The sequence below is a fragment of the Falco peregrinus genome, chromosome 6 (genome assembly GCF_023634155.1).
Source record: "Falco peregrinus isolate bFalPer1 chromosome 6, bFalPer1.pri, whole genome shotgun sequence".
NCBI lineage: Eukaryota > Metazoa > Chordata > Aves > Falconiformes > Falconidae > Falco > Falco peregrinus.
This window is the reverse complement of record NC_073726.1, coordinates 8,164,473-8,187,469: the sequence shown is the minus strand read 5'-3', so window position 1 is coordinate 8,187,469 and position 22,997 is coordinate 8,164,473. Positions and strand designations below refer to the sequence as shown.

Genomic DNA, 22,997 nt, shown 5'->3' with positions numbered 1-22,997 from the left:
AATATGAAATATTAGAGTGGCCACATGATTAAGCATCCTCACTGTCCGTGCAATACACTGATGTTAAAGACTACATGAAGATGGGCAGAACTGAAGTTTAGTTTTATAAATATGTGTAATAGACACAAGAACGGGTAATTAATAATACATAAATTAGAAGCTGTTTCAGTAATACAGTGTCTATTATGGTCATATTATCTTGAAATAAATATGGGGGGAAATAATGGTCTGTAGCTTTCTAAAAGTCCCATCTGTAATGACCTGGGTTCCCACGATGCGCCCCATCGGCGCAGGTCTGTACGCATGCTCACGGTGATGGTGACGCCTGTGCCATTGCTTCCTACTCTGAAGGGGAAAACGAGCAGAAACCGAGGGCAAAAAGTTGAATCAACCTATATTCCGGTTATGTTGTATAATGAAGTTACTGCTTAGGAAAAAGTAGGTTGTTCAAAAGCTTGGCCCGTTTGGTCCTGCTGAGTCTGTGCTGGTTCCTGCAGGAAAAGCGGTGAATATTTAAGGAAGCCTGTCGCTGCTTCAGCTCTAGTTTTTATTTTATTTCCCTTTCTTTTAGGAGATACCGTACAGGCCGGGGTCGGGTGGGTTTTGTTTCTTGGTGGTGGTGGGTTTTTTTCGGTTGGATTTGTTACATACTGAAAACTGACCACCACCTGTGGCTGAGCTGCCCTGGGCATGAAAACACAGCTCGGGCCGCCGGGCCCGGGGCCGCGCGCGCGGCCGTTCCCTGGGCGCGCTGCCGGGGCAGGCCGCACACCGCCAGCCGCGCGGGGGCGAGCGCTCACCGGGGCCGCCGGGGGCGGGGGCTCCGCTCGGCGCGCCCAGAGCCGCCGCCGCGGCCGGGCTGAGGCGGCCCCGGCGGCTGGGCCGGAGCTGGGGCCGGGCCCCCGCCCTCGCCGCCTGCGGGAGCCGGGACCGGAGCCTGGGCGGCGCTGTGTGAGGGCGCCGGGGCTGCCAGCTTCCCCGGCCGGCGGGAGGCGAGGGGCGCGGCGCCGGGCCCTCGGTGAGCAGTGAGGCGGGCTGGCGGCCAGCTGCGCGCCTTCGTCCCCTTTCTTCGCTCTGGCTTCGTTCTCTTAACTGGCTCTCTTGGGTTTTTCAAAGGCCGGTAAAGTTTAAAACACAAGGGATCCCTGTAACTGCTCTGTCCGTCGTGCGTATAATCTTATTTTTCGTACTTTGTGGCTTTACGACTTTTCACAAGTAGCTGATCCCTCTCACGTCGGCCATGACAGGTACGTGCCAGTGTGTTCTGGTGGGGTAAGGAGGCCTGTGCTCAGGCCTCAACAGTCTTTGTAAGGCCCTGAGCATGGGCTGGAGGGGCGTGGAGAGGCGGTGCAGCCCCTTCACCTGCACCAGAAATACCTGCACCCAGGTTTTGAAACTTCAGGCAATTGTGAATCCCTCTGGCGTGGGCCCGGTTTGAAGATCTGTGCCGTTGGCTTCACACTGCTGCCCTGCCCCTCGGGAGTGCTGAATGATCTGTGATTTCATTCTGTAAGCACAAAGCCTAAAGTGCAAAACCGCCATGCAAGCAGATATGCTGTGTACATGTGTAGTCACTCGCTAATGCAATACTAAGTTTATTTTAAGAGACGTTTACCTCTTGCCTGAAATAGGTGTCTTGGGATCTTTGTTTTGTTCTGTCAGTAGCAATGGCTTCAGGAACAGCGCTGATTTATGATGAGGAAATGACCACTCACAAACTGCTTTGGAGCGAGTAAGTCACTGCCATCATTTTTATGAATAGATTCTTTTTAGGATTTCTGAGAGAAGTAAATGTAATGGGAAATACCTAGCAGTATATACCTTGTCATTTTCCTAGTAAATAGGAAGTCATTCCTTTTGAAGGAAATTTTCTATGTTATTCCCAGTTTGTATCCAGATGTTGTAATGATAATCTGAAGCTGGATTTGAGAACCTATAGGCCTCCACTGTGGGTAGGCCTTAACAAGACCAGTACTTTTGCAGTGCTCAGAGCAACAGTCCACTATTGTCTTCTCTCCCAAACTCACTTTTCTGTTCACCTTGGCTGTAATCTACAGCTTTTCATTTCAGCATTTATGTGTCTGTAGTTAAGCATGGCTACTTTCAGTGGTGAGAGAGGAAACAAAAAGTGATGCTATTGTGTTTCTTTTTTATTTAAGAGCGGTATATATTTTTCTGCTTACATATTTTAGAACAAATTTTTGGCTCCATTACAAAACAAAAAGTATTTAAAAGATTTTCTGTTTCTTTTACTCTCACAAGTACTCTGTGAGGGTAGTGAATCTTATGATAGGAAGTTAAAAGCTGGGCATTATGAAGTCTATGTTACCTGTGCTGATATGGTGTTACACTAATATGATTATTGCTTAATTTTAGTCCTATTTGTGATATTGAAGTGCCAGAAAGACTGTCATCCTCCTATGAGCAGCTTAAATGTTACCATCTTGTGGAAAGATGTGTCCAGGTGCCTGCCAGAGAAGGAAGCGAAGAGGAGATCCTGTTGGTTCACAGGTCTGAAACTTACTTCCATCACCTTTCAGATTAAGTCAATGAAATAACAGATCTTACACCACCAAGTCATATTTTGCTCCATTTGAAAAGGTCTGCTCCAAAACTCAATGGCTTCCAGTAATTTCAATGGAAAATGTGTCACACTTAGAAGTTAGATGAATAATGTTGAGTATGGTGTAGGTGCTGAAGTATGAATCTACTGTTCTGCTAAATCCCCATTCTCACTCTTTGGGTTCTTAAGCAATGAATGCTGATTTACACATAGGATTAGAAGTAAACCTCCAAGCATCTTTGAGATAATGAACCAAACAGAAAAACTTTGCAGCTAGTTCTGGGGAGGGGGGAGTTCAAAGGAACAGCAGCCTGCCCATTCTGAAGTTACGGCAACGGAATCTGCTCTGGCATTTGTCACCTCGGTGTGATGATTTTGCAGCAAACTGCAGATGGTTCTGGATGTTGCTTGTGCACTCATTTGCCTTTGTCAGGGAGTGGCAAGGGCAGCCTTCTCTGAAAGGCAAGGGTAGTCGGGAGAGCTTGATGGCAAAGCAGTGACTTCATGGGCAAGGGCTCAATCCCACAATACCCAAGTGAGGTGAGCAGCACGGGTCTAGCGATTGCAATTGGATTCAGCCATGAGTTTAGACTGCCTGACAAGGCCATAGTGACACGGTAGGTCTGAGGTTGCATCTCTTCCTTGAAGTACTGAGGTGTCATGGGCCCAGGTGATAGAAATGATTCACCCATAAGTTGCCAGTCCAGATCCACCTGAGCCACTTCAGTCTTAGCAGCCTGATCCACCTGTTGTTTTGATGTTCTTCAGTGGCCCGACTGTTGGGTATGTGAGCATCTGTGTGATGTGCCTTCACAACCAGGTTCTCCACCTGAGCAGCGATACCTTGCCATGATACAGCAGCCCAGATGGGTTTACTTCTGCACTGCTAGTTGCTCTGCTTCCATTGCTGCAGGACATTTACGACCATCCGTGGGTCAGTATAAAGTATTGGCCATTTTTCTTGTTCATCATGTCTAAAGCCAGCTGGATGGCTTTCACCTCTGCTGAGTCAATTCAACTTCTCCATCACAATTTCTGTGACTTGTCATAGGGGACTCCATAGAGCTGCCTTCCACCTCTGATGCTTTCCTACAGTATGGCAGGACGTATCAGTAAACAAGGCATATTGCTTCTCACTTTTCGGTAATTTGTTGTATAGTGGGGCTTCTTCAGCACATGCCACCTCCTCCTCTGGTAACATCCTGAAATCTTTGCCTTCTAGCCAATCCATGATCACTTCCAAGATCCTCAGATGACTGGGACTTCCTGTTCAAGCTTGTTGTGTGATCAGTGCGACCCACTTACTCCATGTATGTTGCATGATGTGTAGAGGAGACTCTCCCTTTGAACGTCCAGCCCAGCACCAGAAACCAGGGTGTGGTGAAGGGCTGTTTCTCAGTACCAGTCACTTCTGAAGCAGCTCAAACCCCTTCATAAGCTGCCAGAATCTCTTTTTTTAGTCAGAGTACAGCAGGCCTCAGGTCCTCTGTATTCCTGACTCTAAAATCCTAGGGGCTGACCTTAAGTCTCCCCTGGTGCTTTCTGCCAGAGGCTCCAGGCAGGGCCATTCTCCCTGGCTGCAGTGTAAAGCACATCTTTTACATCTTGTTGTGCCCAGACTGGCCCAAGGGCTACTGCATGAACTACCTCCTGCTTGATTTGTTCAAAGATTTGTCATTGCTCAGGGCCCCATTGGAAATCATCCTTCTTCTGGGTCACTTGGTAGACAGAGCTTACGATCAGATTGTAAGTCGGAATGTGCATTCTCCAAAACCTTACAACACCTAAAAAAGCTTGTGTTTCCTTTTTAGTAGCTGGTGGAGACATAGCTGTTACTTAGTTGATCACATCTGCTGGGATCTGACCATGTCTGTCTTTCCATTGTATTCCTAAAAACTGGATTTCTTGTGCAGGTCGTTTGACCTTACTTTGTTTACAGAAAAAACAGCTTTCAGAAGGATTTGGACTATTTTCTTCCCTTTCTCAAAAACACCTTCTGCTTATGCTGATACCATCAAAGTATTGCAGGTGTTTCGGAGCCTCACCCTGTTCAGCACAGCCTGGATCAGTCCATGGCAGACGGTAGGGCTGTGTTTCCGCCCCTGGGGCAGTTGATTCCAGGTGTACTGGATGCCCCTCCAAGTGAAAGCAAACTGTAGCCTGCACTCTGCTGCCAAAGGGATTGAGAAAAATGCATTACTGATCTCAGTTGTGGTGTACCACTTGGCTGCCTTTGACTCCAGTTCGTATTAAAGTTCTAGCGTGTCCGGTACAGCAGTACTCAGCAGAGGCGTGGCTTCATTCAGGCCATGGTAATCTACTGATAGTCTCCATTCTCTGTTAGACTTTCACACTGGCCATGTGGGGCTGTTAAAGTGTGAGCGGATCCTGCTGATCACTCCTTGGCTCTCCAGTTGATGAGGCAGCTTGTGGATGGTTATGAGGGAGTCTCGGTTGCTGTGATAACCAGTGCACCCTTGTGGTAGCAATCAGAGCCTGTTGTTCAGCCTTCACCCACCCCACAACTGAATTGTCTGTTCTCTTGAGAGACCGGGCGAGGTAGACAGCTGCTTAATTTCTTCCGTCTCCAAGGCAGCTATGCTGAAAGCACACCGGTACCCTTTGGGGTCCTTGAAATCCTTGAAATACCCTCTCCTGAGATCGTCTCTGCCAAGGATGCACAGAGCCTCTGGGCCAGTCACAATGGGGTGCTTTTGCCACTCGTTCCCAGTCAGGCTTATTCAGCCTCCGATACAGGTAGCTGCTGGGATCCCCTGTCACTCCAGAAATACAAATGGGTTCTGCCTATGTGTAGTTTGACGGCATTAGGGTACGCTGCGTGTCGATGTCTGCTAGGGCCTTATACTCCTGTGGGTCTGACGTGCCAGGCCATCAGATCCACACAGCCCAGTAAACCAAGTTGTCCCTCTCCTCCACCTGGCTGGAGGCAGGGCCCCTCTAGTACTGGTCATAGAAGTCTCCGCTCACTTTGTTACCTAAAGATCGGTTGAAGAAACTTTCTAAGACTTGTTTTGCAGTTTAGAAAGCACATCAGGAGGAGATAGCCCCGTGCGCTGTAATAAAGAATGCCTGCTTTCTAAACTTCAAAACAAGTCTTAGAAAGTTTCTGTGACCAATCTTTCAGTAACAACTTTTTGTAAAAACAGATTAGAATTCCTTTCCACAGGATCAAAAGTAAGATCAGCTCTTCCATGCTGTCTGAAGAATGGCCTGCTGGAGACCGGAGCAGCAGTTTTCCTGGAAGAACCCCCATTTGTGATTGTTTTCCCTTGCAACTTGTGTCGCTTGGGTCAAGACAGACTTCTCCATCCTACTGCCTCTTGTCTTCTTCGTGGTCCCACAGGCAAAACCACAGGGTACCCCATGGTGCGTACCCTCTGTATTCTCTCTCTCCAGCAAAAGAACGCTTACTGTTAATAGCTGAGATACTGGTCTGTAGAGGTGGGGAGTAGGACCTATGCTGTCCTGCTTGCTGGTACTCGTGGGACAGTTTTTTCCCACTTTTTGGACAGTTTTTTTCCACAGCTGAGATGCTAGTCTGTAGGGAGGAAGAAAGATTTTCTTCACATTGCCAGAGCTGCCAAGCCACTTCATCCACTGTCAGTGCCTCTTTGTCTCTCTGAGTCATTACGGGCAATGAGTTGGTATACGACAATGGTTCCCTTTTGTTCTGCCTCTTCCTCCTGTTGGTGTGATGGCCCTGCTTTGTCATCCTTTACTAAACAAGTTGACTTTCATGTCCGTTTCTTCTTGTGCATAGGGGCAACAGATACCAACACGGCTTGGTTTTCTGGTTCAGCTGCGGTGCTTGTCACAGGCGTTGGAGCAGCCGCAGTGCCTGTCACCAGTGTTGGAGTAGCCTTTTCCCCTGGAGGGTACTGAATAGTCTTGAGCAGGGCATGGGCCAGGCCCCAGTGTGTCACAGTGATTACAGCATACTTTTTCCAACTATTTTACTGGTTTTTCCAGATTCTGCACTTGTTCAGGGGTGAAGTTCCAAAACACTGGAGGTGTCCACTGTCCTAGCTACTTGCCCGTATTATCTTCACACACCTTACCAGTTTCAACGTTCCGAGGATATTAAAAATTTTCAGAATTCTCCAATGCCTCTTTGATTAGCCTGGCAAGGAAGGGGAAGGTGTGGGAAGATGTCTCCTCCATAGGTTGGCTCTCCTGAGAAAAGTTAAAAGGTGTAATTATTGATAGCTTCTAACAGATGGCCCTCAGAGTACAGAGGGTGATGGCAATGCTGAGTACACAGGCCAGATTAGTCTCATGACCAGCAATTTTATCGTAGCATAAGCCAGTGTTAAAGTACAACAAGTGTTGTTACAAAGTACAAAAAAATATAACCTTAACCCAGCCCCCAGAGGGGATAAACAGCACAACAGGGAACACATACAGCAATTAAGGTGTCATATACCACAACTCTGAGAACAAGTGTACCAACTCTGAGAGCAAAGAAATCAACATTGTGCCCAGTGACTATTAAATTAATATAATGAATACTTATAAAACATTTGTTCTAACACATTCCAGTCAGATTTGTTGTTATCTCAACTTGCTGGGTTCCACAAAAGGACTGTCATGGTGTAACACCAACCATCAACTAAGTACCATGTAGCTGCTCATTTATCCTGGTGGGATAGGGAGGAGAATCAGAAAAAATGCAAAACGCATGGGTTGAGATAAGAACAATTTAATAGTTGACATAAAATATCATAGAATAATAATAATTGTAGTGAAAAGGGAGACAACAAAAAAACCAATAGAAGTAAAACCCAAGAAAGACAAGTGGTGCACAGTACAGTTGTTGACCACCCACTGACCGATGCCCAGCCAGTCCCTGAGCAGTGATCAGCACCTCCTGGCCAACTCCCCCCCAGTTTATATACCAAGCATGATGTTGTATGGTATGGAATATCCCTTTAGCTAGTTTGGCTCAGCTGTCCTGTCTGCTTTCTCCCAGCTGCTTGTGGACCTCCTCATTGGCAGAGCATGGGAAACTGAAAAGTGTGTGACTTAAAGTAAGCACTGCTTAGCAACAACTAAAATATCAGTGTGTTACCAACACTATTGTGATACTAAATCCAAAAACGCAGCACTGTATCAGCTACTAGGAAGAAAATTAGCTCTATCCCAGCCAAAACCAAGATGTATTAAATGTTGTGTTAATCTCTTTCTCCTCTGCAGTTCAGAACACTTGGAAGTGGCGAAAAGCACCCAGACAATGAATGAAGAGGAACTGAAAAGAGTCTCTGGAAATTATGATGCTTTTTTCTTTCATCCGGTGTGTGAGTTAAACTGCTTCCTCTACTGGGTTTTAGAAATATTTGTGTTACTGCATCTGAGTGGCACTTTTCTAAGTAGGCAAAAATTGGCAATACATCTTCTGCTATTTTAAGTAAATTTGCATTTACTTATGATACTATTATCTGGTTCAAGTTTAGTATAATGCTGTCATTTAAATTGGTTAAGTGTCCTGTCATCTATTCTGTAACTGTATCATGCAGTTACAAGTATAGTGCACTACTCAAATTTATCTCTATTTTTGTCGTTTAATGTATAATAGACCATTAGTGACTGCAAATCACATTTTGGTAACAGTTGCTCTTACATGTCACAGCATAATGGAGGTGAAGTCTTCTGTGTTTTGTTTCTGTAAGGTTTATTCCTTATTTTCAAAGATGCCATGTTACTCCATTAGTCAGTTCAGTATGTCCATCTCATGTTTCTTAACTGCTTCAGGGAGAACATCCGTATAAAGGATATGATGATAACAGGTAAACCTAGTAGAAAGCATATTGGAGTCTGTGTTGTAAAATTCAGCTTTCAACTATCTGCATACAATCTCAGTTGAGTAGAATTATGTCAAGGCAATTTACTGTTGGAGTGCAAAAGCATGTTCATGTGTGACCAGTTTAAAACAAGCTGATGAGTGATTGATGACAGCTGAGTTTCTCTTTTTCAGAACACTTACTGCTGTGCCAGACTAGCAGTAGGAGCAACTTTGCAGCTGGTGGATGCTGTGATGTTGGGAAAAGTGTGCAACGGAATGGCATTAGTAAGGTAAGAAAATATGTAAGAAAGTTTTCACTTCTTACCAAAATTTATTTTGTTGTGAGTAACCATGTAAAACTGTCTTAGACCTCCAGGTCACCACAGCCAGAAGAATGCAGCTAATGGGTTCTGTTTGTTCAACAATGTTGCTATTGCAGCAGAATATGCAAAACTGAAATACAGTCTGCAGAGGTGAGTGCATGGTTGACTTTAGAGAAACTTTTCACGCCCAGGTATGGCATTTAGGTAACAGTTTGACATTGTACTGGTTTAGATTAATGTCTAAAGCTTTCTGGGTGTTCTGTATCTTTTGGGTCACAAAAGCATTATTTATCTGTACCTCCTTTAGATCAAGATGCTGTGGTTCTTCTGCTGAATGTTTTCTTTTACTGATCTGTACAGAATCCTGATTGTTGACTGGGATGTGCACCATGGGCAAGGAACTCAATATATATTTGAAGAGGATCCAAGGTTTGAAGGATTGTATTTTTTTTTTATTTTAATGTTAGCTGGTTAAAGATTGCTTGCCTCTGCAGAAGATAAAGTTTCTTAAATTTCTAAAACTAGAATCTTACAAAACACTCTCCTTGCTATTTTAGTCACTCTGTTGTTTTTTGCTTGCTATAAAATAGAGGGCAAAAATCTAACAAAAAAAAGAAACATGTAAATCTGTTCTACTCTGAAGAATAACAAATAAGCAATATGGTTACCTTGGTTTGCCAGTACTAAGATCTCTTCATGGCTGTATTCAGGTAATGCATCTATTCTCTGTATTCACAAATCTCTCAGTTAAAGTATTTGAGTAGTATTTGGATAAAATACATGAGTTTTATATTGTTTTTGGAAAAGCCACAGAAGTATGTTCTAGAAAAAAGTCTGCTGTTCTGAAAATGCCCTGTCTTTGATCTGAACAGAGTGCGTACATACAAGTAATTTTTAGTAGGTTAATTTTTAGGTTAATTTTGGCATAGGACCTACTGTACCAAGTTTCACAGTCCAAGTCCATTAAGAGAACTAAGGAGAAAGGACAATTCTATTTTCTTGCTTTCAGTCAGTACAGTCACCCAGTGCAGGATGTAAAGTCAGTTCCAGAACCTTTTCGTCAAGTTCATTTTGTTCTTTGTATCTTTCAGTGTTCTGTATTTTTCCTGGCATCGCTATGAACATCAGGAATTCTGGCCTTCACTCAAAGAATCTGATTATGATGCTGTGGGACTGGGAAGAGGAAAAGGTTTTAATGTAAATTTGCCTTGGAATAAGGTAAGTGTTGTTTACAGTACAACAAAGCAAGTGCAGTAGCTTTGTATGTCATGCTTTATGTAATGCTTTCTGAGAAGTGCACTGCTTCACTTGATTGGCAGGTGTCTTAGCACAGTGCACATCCTTTCTGTCAGTGGAATGTCAGCTGAAAAATATGGCTCAGAATGTGATAATGGTTAAAAAAAGAAGAGGGAGAGAAAAACATACACATACTCTTTTTCTCTTTAATATCTTGCCCAGCCATCAAATCAGGACCTGTTTCAGGAGATGATTACATTCATCCTTGTTCAGCAGGGAACTGAAGCTCATTCTTAAGACTAAAAATGGTGGATATTTATGCACTTTACTTAGAGTGTACTTGAAGTTTGAGCTCCTAAGGTTCCCTTATCTTTAACTTTTGCTACTATCATTCCCTAAAGTCTTGAAGAACTGTAGAAAATTTGTAATTCCAATAGTAAAATATGATTTATATTTCTTGTATTTTGCAGGTCGGGATGGAAAATTCAGATTATCTTGCTGCATTTTTCCATGTGTTGCTTCCAATGGCTTTTGAGGTAATTTTTTACTGCTGTGCTATTTGAATAGCAAAACCAGACACTGCTTCCTAAGTACTTAAGCAGGTACCATTGAATATTTTGTAGAAATTCAGCAGTTGCCAGTAGCATAGTTAACACATTATTTTTGCTGATATGACTGATGTCCTGATCAATTGAGTAGTATTTATGGAGTGTTAGCTTCTAAATAATAAATATAATGATCTGCAACTTCGCCAGCAGGAATGAAAACAGTGTGAAAGGGTAATCTTAGTTTTTATTCAAGAAGAGTCTTTATTTGTGTTGATAGTCTAGCTGAAATAACAGCTGAACATTGTGTAGTTGAAAACCAGTACAAAATAGAAAATAGGACACAAAAATGTGTTACAGCTCTCTCTGTTTTATAACAGTTTGATCCTGAACTGGTTATTGTCTCTTCTGGATATGATTCTGGAATTGGAGACCCTGAAGTAAGTAACTTGCGGCCTTTGTGTTGTCAGTCATGAATCTGTTTACAAAATATTCCTACCTCTTGAATGTCCTGTGATTGCTAGGTGAAATTCACTTTGACCAAGGTAAAAATACATGTCTAGTGTTTAAGCTGACCCCAGCTCATTAAATACTATGAGACATGTAAAGACAGATTATCTCGTAATGACTGTGTTGTTTTTTGTAGCTTCCTTTAAAGCAGTTAGTTCAGCATTTTGTTAGATATGAGAGGCAAGGGTTCCAGTATTCCAACTCAGACTTGTGTATTTCAGATTGTGTGTGGGTTTTTGTACCAATGTTTTTGATTGTGTTTCATCTCTTAAAATTATACTTTTTTTTTATTTAGGGTCAGATGAATGCCACTCCTGAGGTTTTTGCCCACCTTACTCATTTCCTGATGCAGTTGGCTAATGGAAGGCTGTGTGTCATCCTAGAGGTAAAGACTTTTGAAATGTACTCCCAGGGGCAGGGTCTTTGTATAGAGCCATGTAGGGCAAACTAGAAGCTAGGAAGTGAAGCTTCTTAATAAAATAATTTATTCTTTATATCTTTATTTTGAGAATCAGGAGCGCAAAAATGGGTAAGATTTGACAGTGCTTTTATACATGAAAAGAAATGTGTGTCTTAAAAACTGGGGGTTTTGACTTAAAATTTTGCAACAGAGAAGCATCTTTTGTCTATAGAGGATATGTTCAAAAAAACATCCTCCATAGGTATTTTCAGTTCGTGTGGACAGTCTGCTGCTCTGGATGGTCCCAAACTCATGACCCAAACTTATCTAGTGAGTGAGCTGCATTACCAGTGTTTTCACAAGTGTGTCTTACTCCAGGAGAGTTTAAAGAACCTTTAACCTAAATACACTCTTGCTTAGTAACAGAGCCCTTACAAAATTGCCTTGTTTTTGATTAAAAGCATCTATGCAAGCTCTTCTTTTGAGCTATTTTTTCTGTTTTTAAACAATTAAAAATGTTTCCTCCTTTTGAAATCTAGTTTTCAATTACCTATTTCTGCTGCACGTTAGAAAAACAGTGGCTTTTCAGATAAATGTGTGTGGAAATACTACTGCCAACAAGGTATCAGAGAGTGAACTGTTTATTAATTTATTTACTTGACCTCTGTTTTGTGTAACCCTTCTTCCGTCCTCCTCTCCTCTATAATATTATAGACTTTTCTGTCTACTAGCTGAAGTGCAAATAAGCACCCCCTCCTAATACAGACAATGTGGCTGCTCCACAGGTGGTAAGCAGGAAGCCATCTACCATCTGCAATCTAGCAGTCTTAAAGCTGTCTTCAGTTCTCCAAATTCTGCTAAACCATTAGCGCAACCATATCTTAAAAGTGTCAGCCTGTGGGAGATCTCCTTTGTACATGCATTTTAGAAGACAGTGATAGTATTTGCCTTCTAAGAAATCTTCACAAGAACTGTTGAAGATGGCGTGTTATGGATAGGAACGGAGAAAGTGTATATTTCCAAAGTTTTCATGGCAAAGTCATGCCTGATAGCCAATAAAATGAGTTGAATCATGGGATGCCAGTGAAGTTCAGCAAGTAGCCTCTAACTTGTGCTTTCATATTGAAAATCATTGACTTAGATGTACATCATACCATCTTCTGTTTCTATAAATTCAGATATATTTCAAAAGTTTAATTTATTTTCCATGATGATATACAGATAGATGTTACAAGTACTTGTTCCTTAGGTGAAACAAAATTATTTTTTTTTCTAGGGTGGGTACCACTTAAAATCATTGTCTGAATCAGTCTGCATGACTGTAAAAACTTTGCTTGGAGATCCTGTACCTCAAATAACTGGAGAAATGGCACCTTGCCTGAGGTAAGCATATGAAGAATTTTAGAACAACCCATGTATTTATCAAAGAGGCTGAAGACATGCATGCTTTGAACGTTTTGCTGAAGCAAGGTTTTAATATGATGTTTTGTAATATATTATTTTCTGCTTTGGATAACTTGCTTTCCAAAAAAGTTATCCATGGTAGAGTTTTGTATACTTTTGTTTCTGAAATTATTTCAAGTTGTGAGAACTTAATAGCTTATAATTTTATGCTGTTTATCCTTGGGCCTTTTTATCCTGTAGAGATCCATCTCACTCAAGGCTGAGACAATCATACTGTAATCAAGGCAATGCCAGTTAATAACAGCCAGTATCTGAGGAAGTATGTAATTGCAAGGATCAGTTATTCAGACTCCAGAGTAACTTCAGTTGCTGTAGTACAGCAATAGCTGGAGCTAACCTTCCTCTCATCAGTGAGAGCTAAGGCTGTGCAGAGCTGTCTTGATGACTCCTTGTGTTTCTGGAATTTGGATAATCAAGGCCAGGGGTGCTAAAGCACTCGACTGTGTGGAGCTGTACCAAGATAATTAAACTTCCAAGTCTAGCTTCTTTTTGGAGACAGTAAGATTGTGTGTGCACAGTGGTGAATCTGACCTAGCAAAGCATTCTGGAACTTGGGCTTGAATCAGCTCCACATCTAAACAGCATCTTTCTCTTTACCTATCTGTACCATCTCTTCCACATCTCTGTTCCTTCCTCAGTCTCTCTCCCACCTCAGTAGTTGTTCTGTAGTTTTTTCAGCAGTAATGCTCCTCATGCATTTTGGTGGCAGCACCTACCAGTTGGCTATGTTAGTTAAAACTCAGAGCTCAGATCAGTCAGGCAGTGTCGATGTATGCAGGCTATGGGCAGAGTTGGATTTGGTAGGCTCTGATGGAGCAAAGCTGGTTATTTTGCTTGCTACACATCCTGTAGCCCCTGTATCACCTCTTTTTCTTCTCTACAAAATGTAGTATCTCAGGTTGCTCTCATCCTAGGTAATGGAGGGCTGATTACATATTTATCCATTATATCAGTCCAGCTCCTGAACACCTTACAAATAATCTCCAAGTACACAGAATTTCTCCTGATTTTAACATGTATGTTTCTATGATAGCTAATGTAATAGGACCATTTGCCTGTAGTGCTGCAAATACCAGTGATAACGAAAAAGAGATTTCATCACAAAGAATAGCAGGCAACGTGATTTACTTGGTTCCTGAACAGATAGCCTTGCTTTTGTGTGAATCTAATTATATCTACATTGCATAGATAAAATTTCAGACAGAGCAAAGACAGGTAAAATCTTGCCTTTCCTGGAGTTGGGGACATGTATGCTTCCTCCAACAGCAGGGTCAGGATTTCACTCCGTGTGTATAAACGTGCACATACTGCATGTGTTCTTCACTTTTGACTCTTGAATCTAATCTTTCCGAGCAGTCTGCCTGTTGACTCTCATTCTCTTTATCTTTCTGTTCTGCATTCTTGCAAGAGACCAGAACTTGCTCATTTTCAGTTGTGTTTTTTAAGTTTTGGTTTTTTGTTGAGGTAAGTCATGTTTCCTGTATTTTCATTAATGCTGATACTGTTAATCCTATTTCTTTTGTAGTGCTGTTGAATCTATTCAAAATGTGAGAGCAGCACATAAACCCTACTGGAAATGGTTGATGTATGAAGGTAATTACTGTTCGATTTCTTCAAGCAAATGCAATTGGCAGATGGATTCATGTAGACATTCAAAATTATTAAGATTAATACCAGTGGATTAAAGTAATTGAACTACCAGTTATTCATCAAGTGACTGATGAAGTGGCTTCATTCAAGGTTACATCTTCAGCTGGTCTGAACAGAACTTCTGAAGCTGGCAAACATCACACCAAAAAGTAGCACTTTGATACCTTTGGTTGAGGGTGCTGTTTTCAGTGGCAAAACTATGGGCTTAAGTTTTGTTATCATGTATGACCTTTCACTAGATTAAAACAAATGTAGCAGCACTGAAAAGTAACATCTGTGGCAGGAAACATTGTAGCTAGTGCATGGAAATAAATATGCTACTATGAATACAGATGTAATCTGTTTTGTAAATAAATGTAACCAAATATTAACACACTGCTCGGGATAATACATGTGAAACCCTTCTTTTTTTTTTTTTTTTTTTTTCTACAGACACATCATTTTTACAAAATTTGAGCACCAAATCACATGTACTAAAGAAGCCTGATCTGGATCCCTCCACCGAATATGAATCTAAGATAATTAAAGTCAATGAAATTGTCAAAGTAGAAAGGTTTTTGGAACTGCACATGAAAAATATTCTGTTTCCAGTGCCTCCCATCAAAACAGCAGCAACTGACTCTAAAGGTTCAGCACACTTACTCCCTGTACCTGTTCATTTGGTGAAGGAAATGGACAAATCTGAAATAAAAGCTCTTCTCAGGTTGGTCCTATCTGTTTAATTTTCAACATGAGTATGAGAGGTCTCTGCACAGACTGTCATCTAGCTCTGTCTCTGCCATGGTCATGTTTTTGGCCTTAGTCTAATCAATGATAGCCAGAGTTTCTTCCTTTGAAAAATTAAGACTTTGGTGTTGGTTATCACTTACAGCCTTGAAGTCCTTTAAAGAACTAATCAGAATACTTTTAGAAAAAAACTGTTTCAATGGAGATAGAAGAGTACAAGCGTGTTCATTTAGAAAGAGATTTTGCTAGGAAGGTGCCTTAAAGCTCTGTGTTCACTTTTAGCTGAAAAAAATACCAATCTGGTCTGATTTAAGAAGCTCAACTTTTTGTCTAATTTTGACAGAACTCTATTTCCTGAATATCATCAAACATTTTTGTTTTCTCTCCAGTGCAAAACAGACAGACACTTAGAGAGCTCAAGACTGTCAGGCAACAGTGTTTTCATCTTCCTGCTAGAGCTAGGTTTTTGAGAATCAATGTGTAGCATCAATCCAATACGTACCCCGTCAACCCTGACTGCAAAGTACCGTATCAGTGTCCTCTTCAGGAGCATTATTGCCTCTAACCTAGTTTTTTCTTCATATAATTTATTTTACAGTGGCTTTTATGCAGACCTTGTGGAAGAGGACAAAAGTTTGCTGTCTCTTGGCAATATGTTGGTCATCCTAGATAAAATACTTAAAAAGGAGGTAATAATAAACTGCTTTGATCTTGGAGGGTGGGGTGAGAGCTGGATTCCTCTGATTTTTGTTTCTACTGTATTGTTGTCCAGATATTAGTTACTGTGTACTTCACAACCCCACTAATCTCAGCTAGAATGTGTTTAGCTATGAGAGTGAGTATGCAAGATGAGAAAATAACTAGTTGGGGATAGTTGTTAACCCCAAGACATTTTTCTAATGATCTTTGGGCAAGGTGTTGTCCAGCTTTTCTGCAGTCATAGCATGTGAGTCAGTAGGAACCTTCTCATCACTCTCAGACATACAGGTGAGCCAGGCATTCACTCTTGCAGTTGAGGGGGCAGAAGTTGGTACAGCAAGCACCAGTGAGCCGCAGCACAAAATCTGAACAGGAAATATCCAAAATTTTCCTGTCTCAGTGCACGGAGTTTTGCCTTCTGTCTAGGAGAGAGTTTACTTCTGCATTACCTTACATTACAAGATGCCATGCTATGTGCAGCTGTACCCATTTTCCATTTTTGGTGCAACACTTTACTCAGAGTAAATTCTGATTTACACATGCACACCACACACAAACCCCTCCTTTAGTGGAGCTGTTGAAAACGCTGCTGCATACTGTGATTCTGAGCAGAGTAATTCTAGTTTAGCATTTTGATTCTTGCAAGGTCAGGAATGAAAAGAAGGCAGGCTTAGAGGATGCACATTTGTATTTCTCTATAAAAGCCTGGAGAAGGAAAGAGGAAGAACTGCAAACAAGTTAAGAATATTATATCGTAATAAATCAGTCTCTCTCTTTGAATAAAAATCTCTCCTTAAAGTACCAGGCCTGCAAGGAAGAGTAACTGCCAGAAGGACCTCTTTCTTGTAAGCCATCTTCCTGCTGTTGGAGGTCACATATGTAGATCTCGGGGACAAATTTCTAACATTATAAACTGCACGTACCTCTAGGAGAGCCTCTAAATAGAACAAAAGAAATAGTAACTGGCAAAAAGGAATTGAACTTTTCATGAGTTGCAGATGCTAAGCTGAGCTTTTTGTGTTGACAAATGCCAAGAGGACTGAGCAGGGGGAGCATGCATTATATTTTTGCTTAGCTTTCACATAGAGTTCAAAGCACTACACAATACAAATGAACACTGAAAGGCTGACTGAATAATACTGTAATTGTGTTTTCCAGAAAGGAATAGCTCGCCTAGGTTAAAGGAAGAGTCAGAATCAGAATTGAGGGATGACTTCCTTTTCATAGGGTGTATTTTTTCTGGTACAATTTGCCTACTGGCACACTGAGCGTATCCAATCTGCAGACTATCTAGAGAAACAGTGAAGATGACCTTCCCCTGCAAAAGCTATTTTTACAGTTGCCTTTCAGCATAGCAACATACTTTTGCAGTAATAGAACAGCTCTTGGCATAATAATCGAATATGGCCTTTCTGTAGAAAATGAATTAGTAACATTTTCTTAACCCTGCTATGACAGATCATTAAGATCCCTTTCATACAGCTGTAGCTTTGTTTGAATGATGCATATAAATAATGAAAAATTCAGTTGTTACAAATAAAAAATGACATGATCTTGTGCAGCTTTAATTGCTTCTGAATGAAAAATATATTTTGCAGGTATGCAATGGAATTGCAGCATCACCCACAGCTGCTGTTTCTGTTGCTGTTGCACTAAGACATGCTGTTCGTTTTGGATTTCAAAGGTGAATTTGTATCTTTGGCTTTTGGGGCCCTTGGACAAAATGTAAAAATAAGATACTAAGTATGTGAAATATGGCAAATTGTCTTTGGAACCTTGATTTTTTTAAAAAAAAAAAGCACCTACATATGCATAGCATTTTCAATATGTAGTACAGACAAATACTATATATGCCAGCAAAAACCTTTTGCCTTACTGAAGGCAAAACATTTGTGAGGATGAGTGCTGTGCTAGCCTACATTTTCTTTGCCAGATTTCAGTTGGTTTTGGTCTGAGGACATTTTCTTGGTTTTTTCTCCCCAGTACCTGGTTGGAGAAAAGGAGTTCCCTCGCGCTGTCATAAATGTGTTTTCTTTATACTTTTAATGGGCCAGATTCAGAAACAATATACATTCTTCTTTATGCATCTAATCTACATGCAAACTCGTTTAAACAAATTGCATTAACTGAAAAAAATTACTTGTAGATGTAAGTGTGTGTATATTTTTCTTTGTTTTCTGCAGAGTGCTTTGTATATTTGTGGGAGACATGCAAATCATACCGAACACAGAAGATGGGTGAGGTTTCTCTTTACTTCAGGGAGTCAAATCCCAAAGGCTTTATAAGTGTTCATAAGTGTCCATATGCGTGATGAAATCTGCACTGAGGAATCGGTCACGAGCTGTGTTTAATTTGAGACAAAATACAAAATATCCCCAAATACATCTCTAAAGACAAACTGCTATCTCTAAATGTCACTTTATGAGTTTAGTGGTAGGTTTAAAGTATAATAGTGCTATATTAACTGAAATTTAGATTGTTATTGAAAATAGAACATTGAAAATTTAAAGTAATAAAGAAGGCAATTATTAATTATATAGGGTGTACCCCCTATAACTGCAGGGGGCATACACTGCTGATGCTGAGATCCTTATTGAAAGTCATCTTTACTTATCTGTAACTTTTTTTGCCACTTCCCCTTTTTCTTAGAAGTAATTTGCTCGTGGTCTTTAATACTCTTTTTAAAAATACCTTTAAAAGGATTTAAGTTTTAATTGGTGTTTATGTTATGGCATGTAGTAATGCAAATATTTATTTGTTCCTGTGTTATGAATTAGTTCTAAAGAATGATGAAAGAAAAGATCTTTTTATCTCATTGGAAGTTGTTGGTTAGATACTCAGATGTGCTTTTTATTTACAGAAAAATACTCATGATACATATTTGTGAGAAAGAACAGTCTGAAAAGACCAGCTCCAAACACTATATTTCTCTAAACTGGAAAGAGGTGAGATTCACTTTCTGGAAACAATGTTAAGAGAAAAAGCGTTTTGAACAGAAATAATAGAATGTATTTACAAACTCATAAAATGATACAGAGAATTACACACCTGACTGCAATTGGAACCGTTGAAAGTATTTCCTTTTCTTGCCCTTGCCGGGGTACTACTCCTTCACATATCTTTATATTAGAACGCATAGGTCTGAGGAAACCTTCAGTAGCTATTGTAGTTCATCTTCAAGAGGGCAAAGTTACAGTGTGAAGACACTAAGGAAAAGATTAATAAACTGCATGTTTAATATAAAAATTGCTGTGAAAACAGTATCCTGTTTCCTAGGTCAATCAAAAGCTTTTTGAGATTCACCTTAGTGTTTTGTTTTATATCTTGGGATTTGGAGCTTTACATTTGTGCTAAACAGTTTCTCGTTGTTAAAGGATGCTGAAGGAAACGACTTCTTTGCTGCTGTACTTGGATTCATTCTTCCTGTAGCATATAGTTATCAGCCTGACTTGACAGTAATCGCTGTTGGACCAAATAGGAGCCTTGGAATCAGTGGGATTTCTCTGCTTTTTGCTTTACTACAAGGATTAGCTGAATCTCGAATTTTTGCTGTGATTGAGGTAAGAAGTGGTGCTAAGCAAATAGCTCAAGCTTCTTTCTGTCCTGAGCAAGACACTGATGCACACTGAGCTGTAGGCAGCCTGCATGATTGAGAAACTGAGGCATGAATGCAAGCCCATGGTTATGTCTAAAGACAGCAGATGTTCTGACAATTTGCTACAACTTCCCTTTCCACCTGGGATTCACAGCTCAGAGTTGTCACCTCAAAAGAGACACTCGTCGGTTAATTGTATGTCCTCTTTCCGTCAAATGTGATTGAAAGCAGCGCATTGTTCTGTTTATCAGAAAACACTAAATATCCTCTCCTTCTTTCCCCCGGGCTGTACTTTATCACACATGACTTCAATCATACAGAAGACAAATCAGAATGGCATATATCCTTTAAGCGAACTTAATTGCCATAATACATAACTGGGGACTAATTTGCCCCACCTTTCTGTTTCTGGTAGAGAGCATGGGAAAGGAGATAAAGAATATACGGATCTTTCCCTAGTCTAGTTTTTCCATGCACTACCACGTTAAGGATTTCTAGATTTAGGAAGTCAGAGGCTGTATCCAGACCTGTGTGTGGTAAGTACCAGTGAGCATTATCTTCCATGAATTGTTTAATCTCTTAAAGAACTCAACTTACACTCTTTGCCTCTGCAGTATCCTGTGGCTGTAACACAATTCTGTGTGTTCTGTGAAACAGTTAACTTCTGTTTGCTTTTGTGCCTTCTAGTTCTTCTTTAATGAGAAACAATGATTAATTGTTCACATACGCTTATTCTAATCTGTTCCCCAGCAAGCATCCAATTAAAGATACACTATTCATTAAGCTGCCAATTAAGTGGATTTCGACATACTTTATTCTGTAGTCTTCTCAAATGTCATTTGCTTTAATTTATAGTGCTGATTCATAAATTGTCTAAACTAAAATAATTTTTACTTTGATACGCAGTATACATAAAGAGTGTATTTGCACATTACTAATTAGGAGTATGGAATTGAAAGAATTATTGACATTCGGAAGGGTAAACTCAAGGATAAAAAGGAAGCTAGGCATACATCTTCAAAAAATTACTGATACATTTATATTGGTACTCTGCAGGTAGCTCCGTAATGGGATTATGTAACGTGTGAGGATTTTGTAATGCATGTGCTTGGCTTTTTAGAACAACTGAATAAATATTTCTCTCTCTTAAAAAAAATAAGGTTAAAGTCTTCCAAATAAATGTTCATATTCTTCATATACAATTGACATTTCATAATACAGTTTCTGCAAGCAAATGATATTGATTTAGACTGTTATGAGTCAAAAAAGTCACTTCTTGCTGAAGCAAAATAGATCACTATTTTCTACCAATAAAGTAAATGATGCATGAAGTAAACAAGCTCCATGCTAACATTTTCTACCTTTAACCCAGCATTATTTCTTTTAAATCACAAAAGGAAAACCGAGATTCTTTCTCTATTTGAAAGAAACAAGTTTTAGAGGAGATAAAAATTAACCTTTTTCAGAAAAAGCTTCTCCATTTTGACACATTTTTATTTGAAAATGGAAAGTTGCTCATTCTTGCTACTAATGCTAGCGACTTAATTACTAAAGCTTGTTTTACAATATTTCATGTATTACTGAAACAAAGAAAGTTTGGTACCCAGGAGCATTTTTTTTCCTTCTTCTTAAATAGGACACAGAGATAACTTTAATGCAAAGTGTAGCCAAAGTGTTAGTGGGTGCTTCTACACCTCACTTTGGAGTTTATGTACCTCCTACCCAAGAAAAAGTAAATAAAATAAAATTATTGAGAGACCAGTTTCAGGAGGAATGGAAAATGCTTCAGTGTTCAGGTAAGTTGTCTATTTTTATCTTTAGATCTTATTAATATATTTACATTTCTGAAAAGATAATAAAATACAGCTGGAATCCTGTAAGTCAGTGGGATATTAAAGTCAGTGGGAACACATTGATCTGATGTCAAAAGGATGAAATTCTGAATGCTTTTAGTTCTACCACTTGAAGCAGAAAGCACTGAATTTCACAGCATAACTGTATCTGTCCTTGAGAACTTTGAATACTGTTACTCCAGAAGCTTGAACTGAAACTGCCAAAATATTATGTGCTTAAAAAATGGTTAATAAGATGTGCACTGGCTGTGATGGCTAATGTGTTTTCTGAATATAGTGCCAAAACAGGTGACATTTTTATACCTTTAAATTGTCCACAAAGAACTTGGCTTAACTCAATAGTGATTAGTCATGCTTCAAGTACATTCACAAATAGCTGAGGATTGGGTACTGCATTTGTGCACGAATCAGATTAGGCAGGTGTGTCTGTTTTCAAGCATACTTGTCTAGAAACATTTCTGTACTGAGTAACTTCTGTTTTTCAACAGAAAAAGCAATGAATGATAAAGGTGGGCATTTCTCTCTGAAAATGCCCTGCTCTCTTTCAGAAGAAATTGCCAAAAGCAGTGGTCTCATTCCAAGAAAAGCGTTCTTAAGAGGTTGGGAATTGTGGTATGAGCTTGATTAATAACTTTTTCTTATTGCTTTTCAGTGAAGGATGGGATTTCAAGAAATTGAATTCACTTCGGAATCATTTTACATAGCAGAAGCAAAAGACAATGTGTTGCCGTTCATGTTGCCTTTTAAATCATCAGAACAAGAGATCATCAATCTCTAAACAGAGTAAGAGCCATTCACAATTGTCTCCTGTTTTTAAAAAACTCAAAATCAGTATTTTCAGCTAGAGAATTGTGCTTCTTGTTCATGCTGGTTTTCGGCTGGATGGGAAATGATACCCAGTCCTTGGAACATCTTGAAATGAAAATTTATTTTAAAAGAAACCAAACCCAATGTCTAACATTTTCACAGACAAAAGCGGAGGAACACGAACATGTTCTGTTGCAGTTCAGAATTTCTTTAAACTTAATATTCCCAAGAAGTATTACTTCAGGTTGGAAACTGGGCAGTGGCCAGATTTTGGCTTCAGAACTCTTCAGGATGGGGGATTTGTTGGTTTCTTCTTCTCTCCCCCAGACTCTCCCCTGAAAAAAAAATTTTTTTTGACAATTCAGCATTTTCAAGGAAAAAACATTTACTCAGAAGTATCTCGTTCCCTTTTGCCTGCCTTTGTTCACCCGAATTTCTACGTTGAATGATACCAATGTTGTATTTTGATATGTATTTTTCTAAGATCTTGATCAAAAATGTATTAAAAAATGAATTAAGAGGAAAAAAAGTGTGCTCTTGGTAGAAAGTTTGCAAATACCGTCAGAAGGCTGCAGTGACGTTCTGCAGCACACGCGTGGTTTATGGCGCTCTGGCAGTAGCGCGTTGTTCCTAGCGAATGGAGTAACGACGCTAACGGCGAGTATCGCAGCGACGGTTACGAATGGTGCACTGCCTGAACCGGGGCTTACGCGTCGGCCTTTAACCCGCGCTGTGGTACCGGGGGCCCGGCAGGCGCCGTTACCTCAGCGGGGCTGCGGGGGCCTCCCCGCCTCCCGCCGCTGCCGACGCGCGGGCCCGCGCCGCC

At 40.4% G+C, this 22,997-nt stretch overlaps 1 protein-coding gene across 7 annotated transcripts; it reads left to right on the top strand.

Moving 5' to 3' along the window:
* Positions 1-419: 419 nt before the first annotated feature.
* Positions 420-22,700, top strand: HDAC10 (histone deacetylase 10). 7 transcript variants are annotated; one of them, XM_055808731.1, is made up of 21 exons: positions 420-438; positions 1,666-1,732; positions 2,377-2,511; positions 7,778-7,874; positions 8,556-8,653; positions 8,732-8,836; positions 9,047-9,115; positions 9,778-9,904; positions 10,393-10,458; positions 10,848-10,907; positions 11,273-11,362; positions 12,654-12,760; positions 14,367-14,434; positions 14,924-15,194; positions 15,816-15,906; positions 17,515-17,600; positions 18,100-18,153; positions 18,777-18,861; positions 19,291-19,476; positions 21,148-21,307; positions 22,017-22,700. In XM_055808731.1, the coding sequence occupies exons 2-21, from the start codon at positions 1,668-1,670 to the stop codon at positions 22,040-22,042; spliced, it is 2,046 nt and encodes a 681-aa protein (XP_055664706.1). In that variant the 5' UTR covers positions 420-438; positions 1,666-1,667; the 3' UTR covers positions 22,043-22,700. The 7 variants fall into 7 exon arrangements, with proteins under 7 accessions (XP_055664706.1, XP_055664707.1, XP_013159985.2 ...); XM_055808732.1 differs by lacking the exon at positions 420-438 and adding an exon at positions 841-1,247 and having other exon boundaries at positions 2,397-2,511; XM_013304531.3 differs by lacking the exon at positions 420-438 and adding an exon at positions 841-1,247.
* Positions 22,701-22,997: the final 297 nt, after the last annotated feature.

Coding starts and splice junctions, on each gene's coding strand:
- HDAC10 (XM_055808730.1), top strand. CDS start 1,541: ATGCAAGCAGATATGCTGTGTACAT. Junction 15,195..15,815: donor GAAATAAAAGCTCTTCTCAG/GTTGGTCCTATC, acceptor TTTATTTTACAG/TGGCTTTTATGCAGACCTTG. Junction 19,477..21,147: donor GAATTTTTGCTGTGATTGAG/GTAAGAAGTGGT, acceptor CTTCTTAAATAG/GACACAGAGATAACTTTAAT.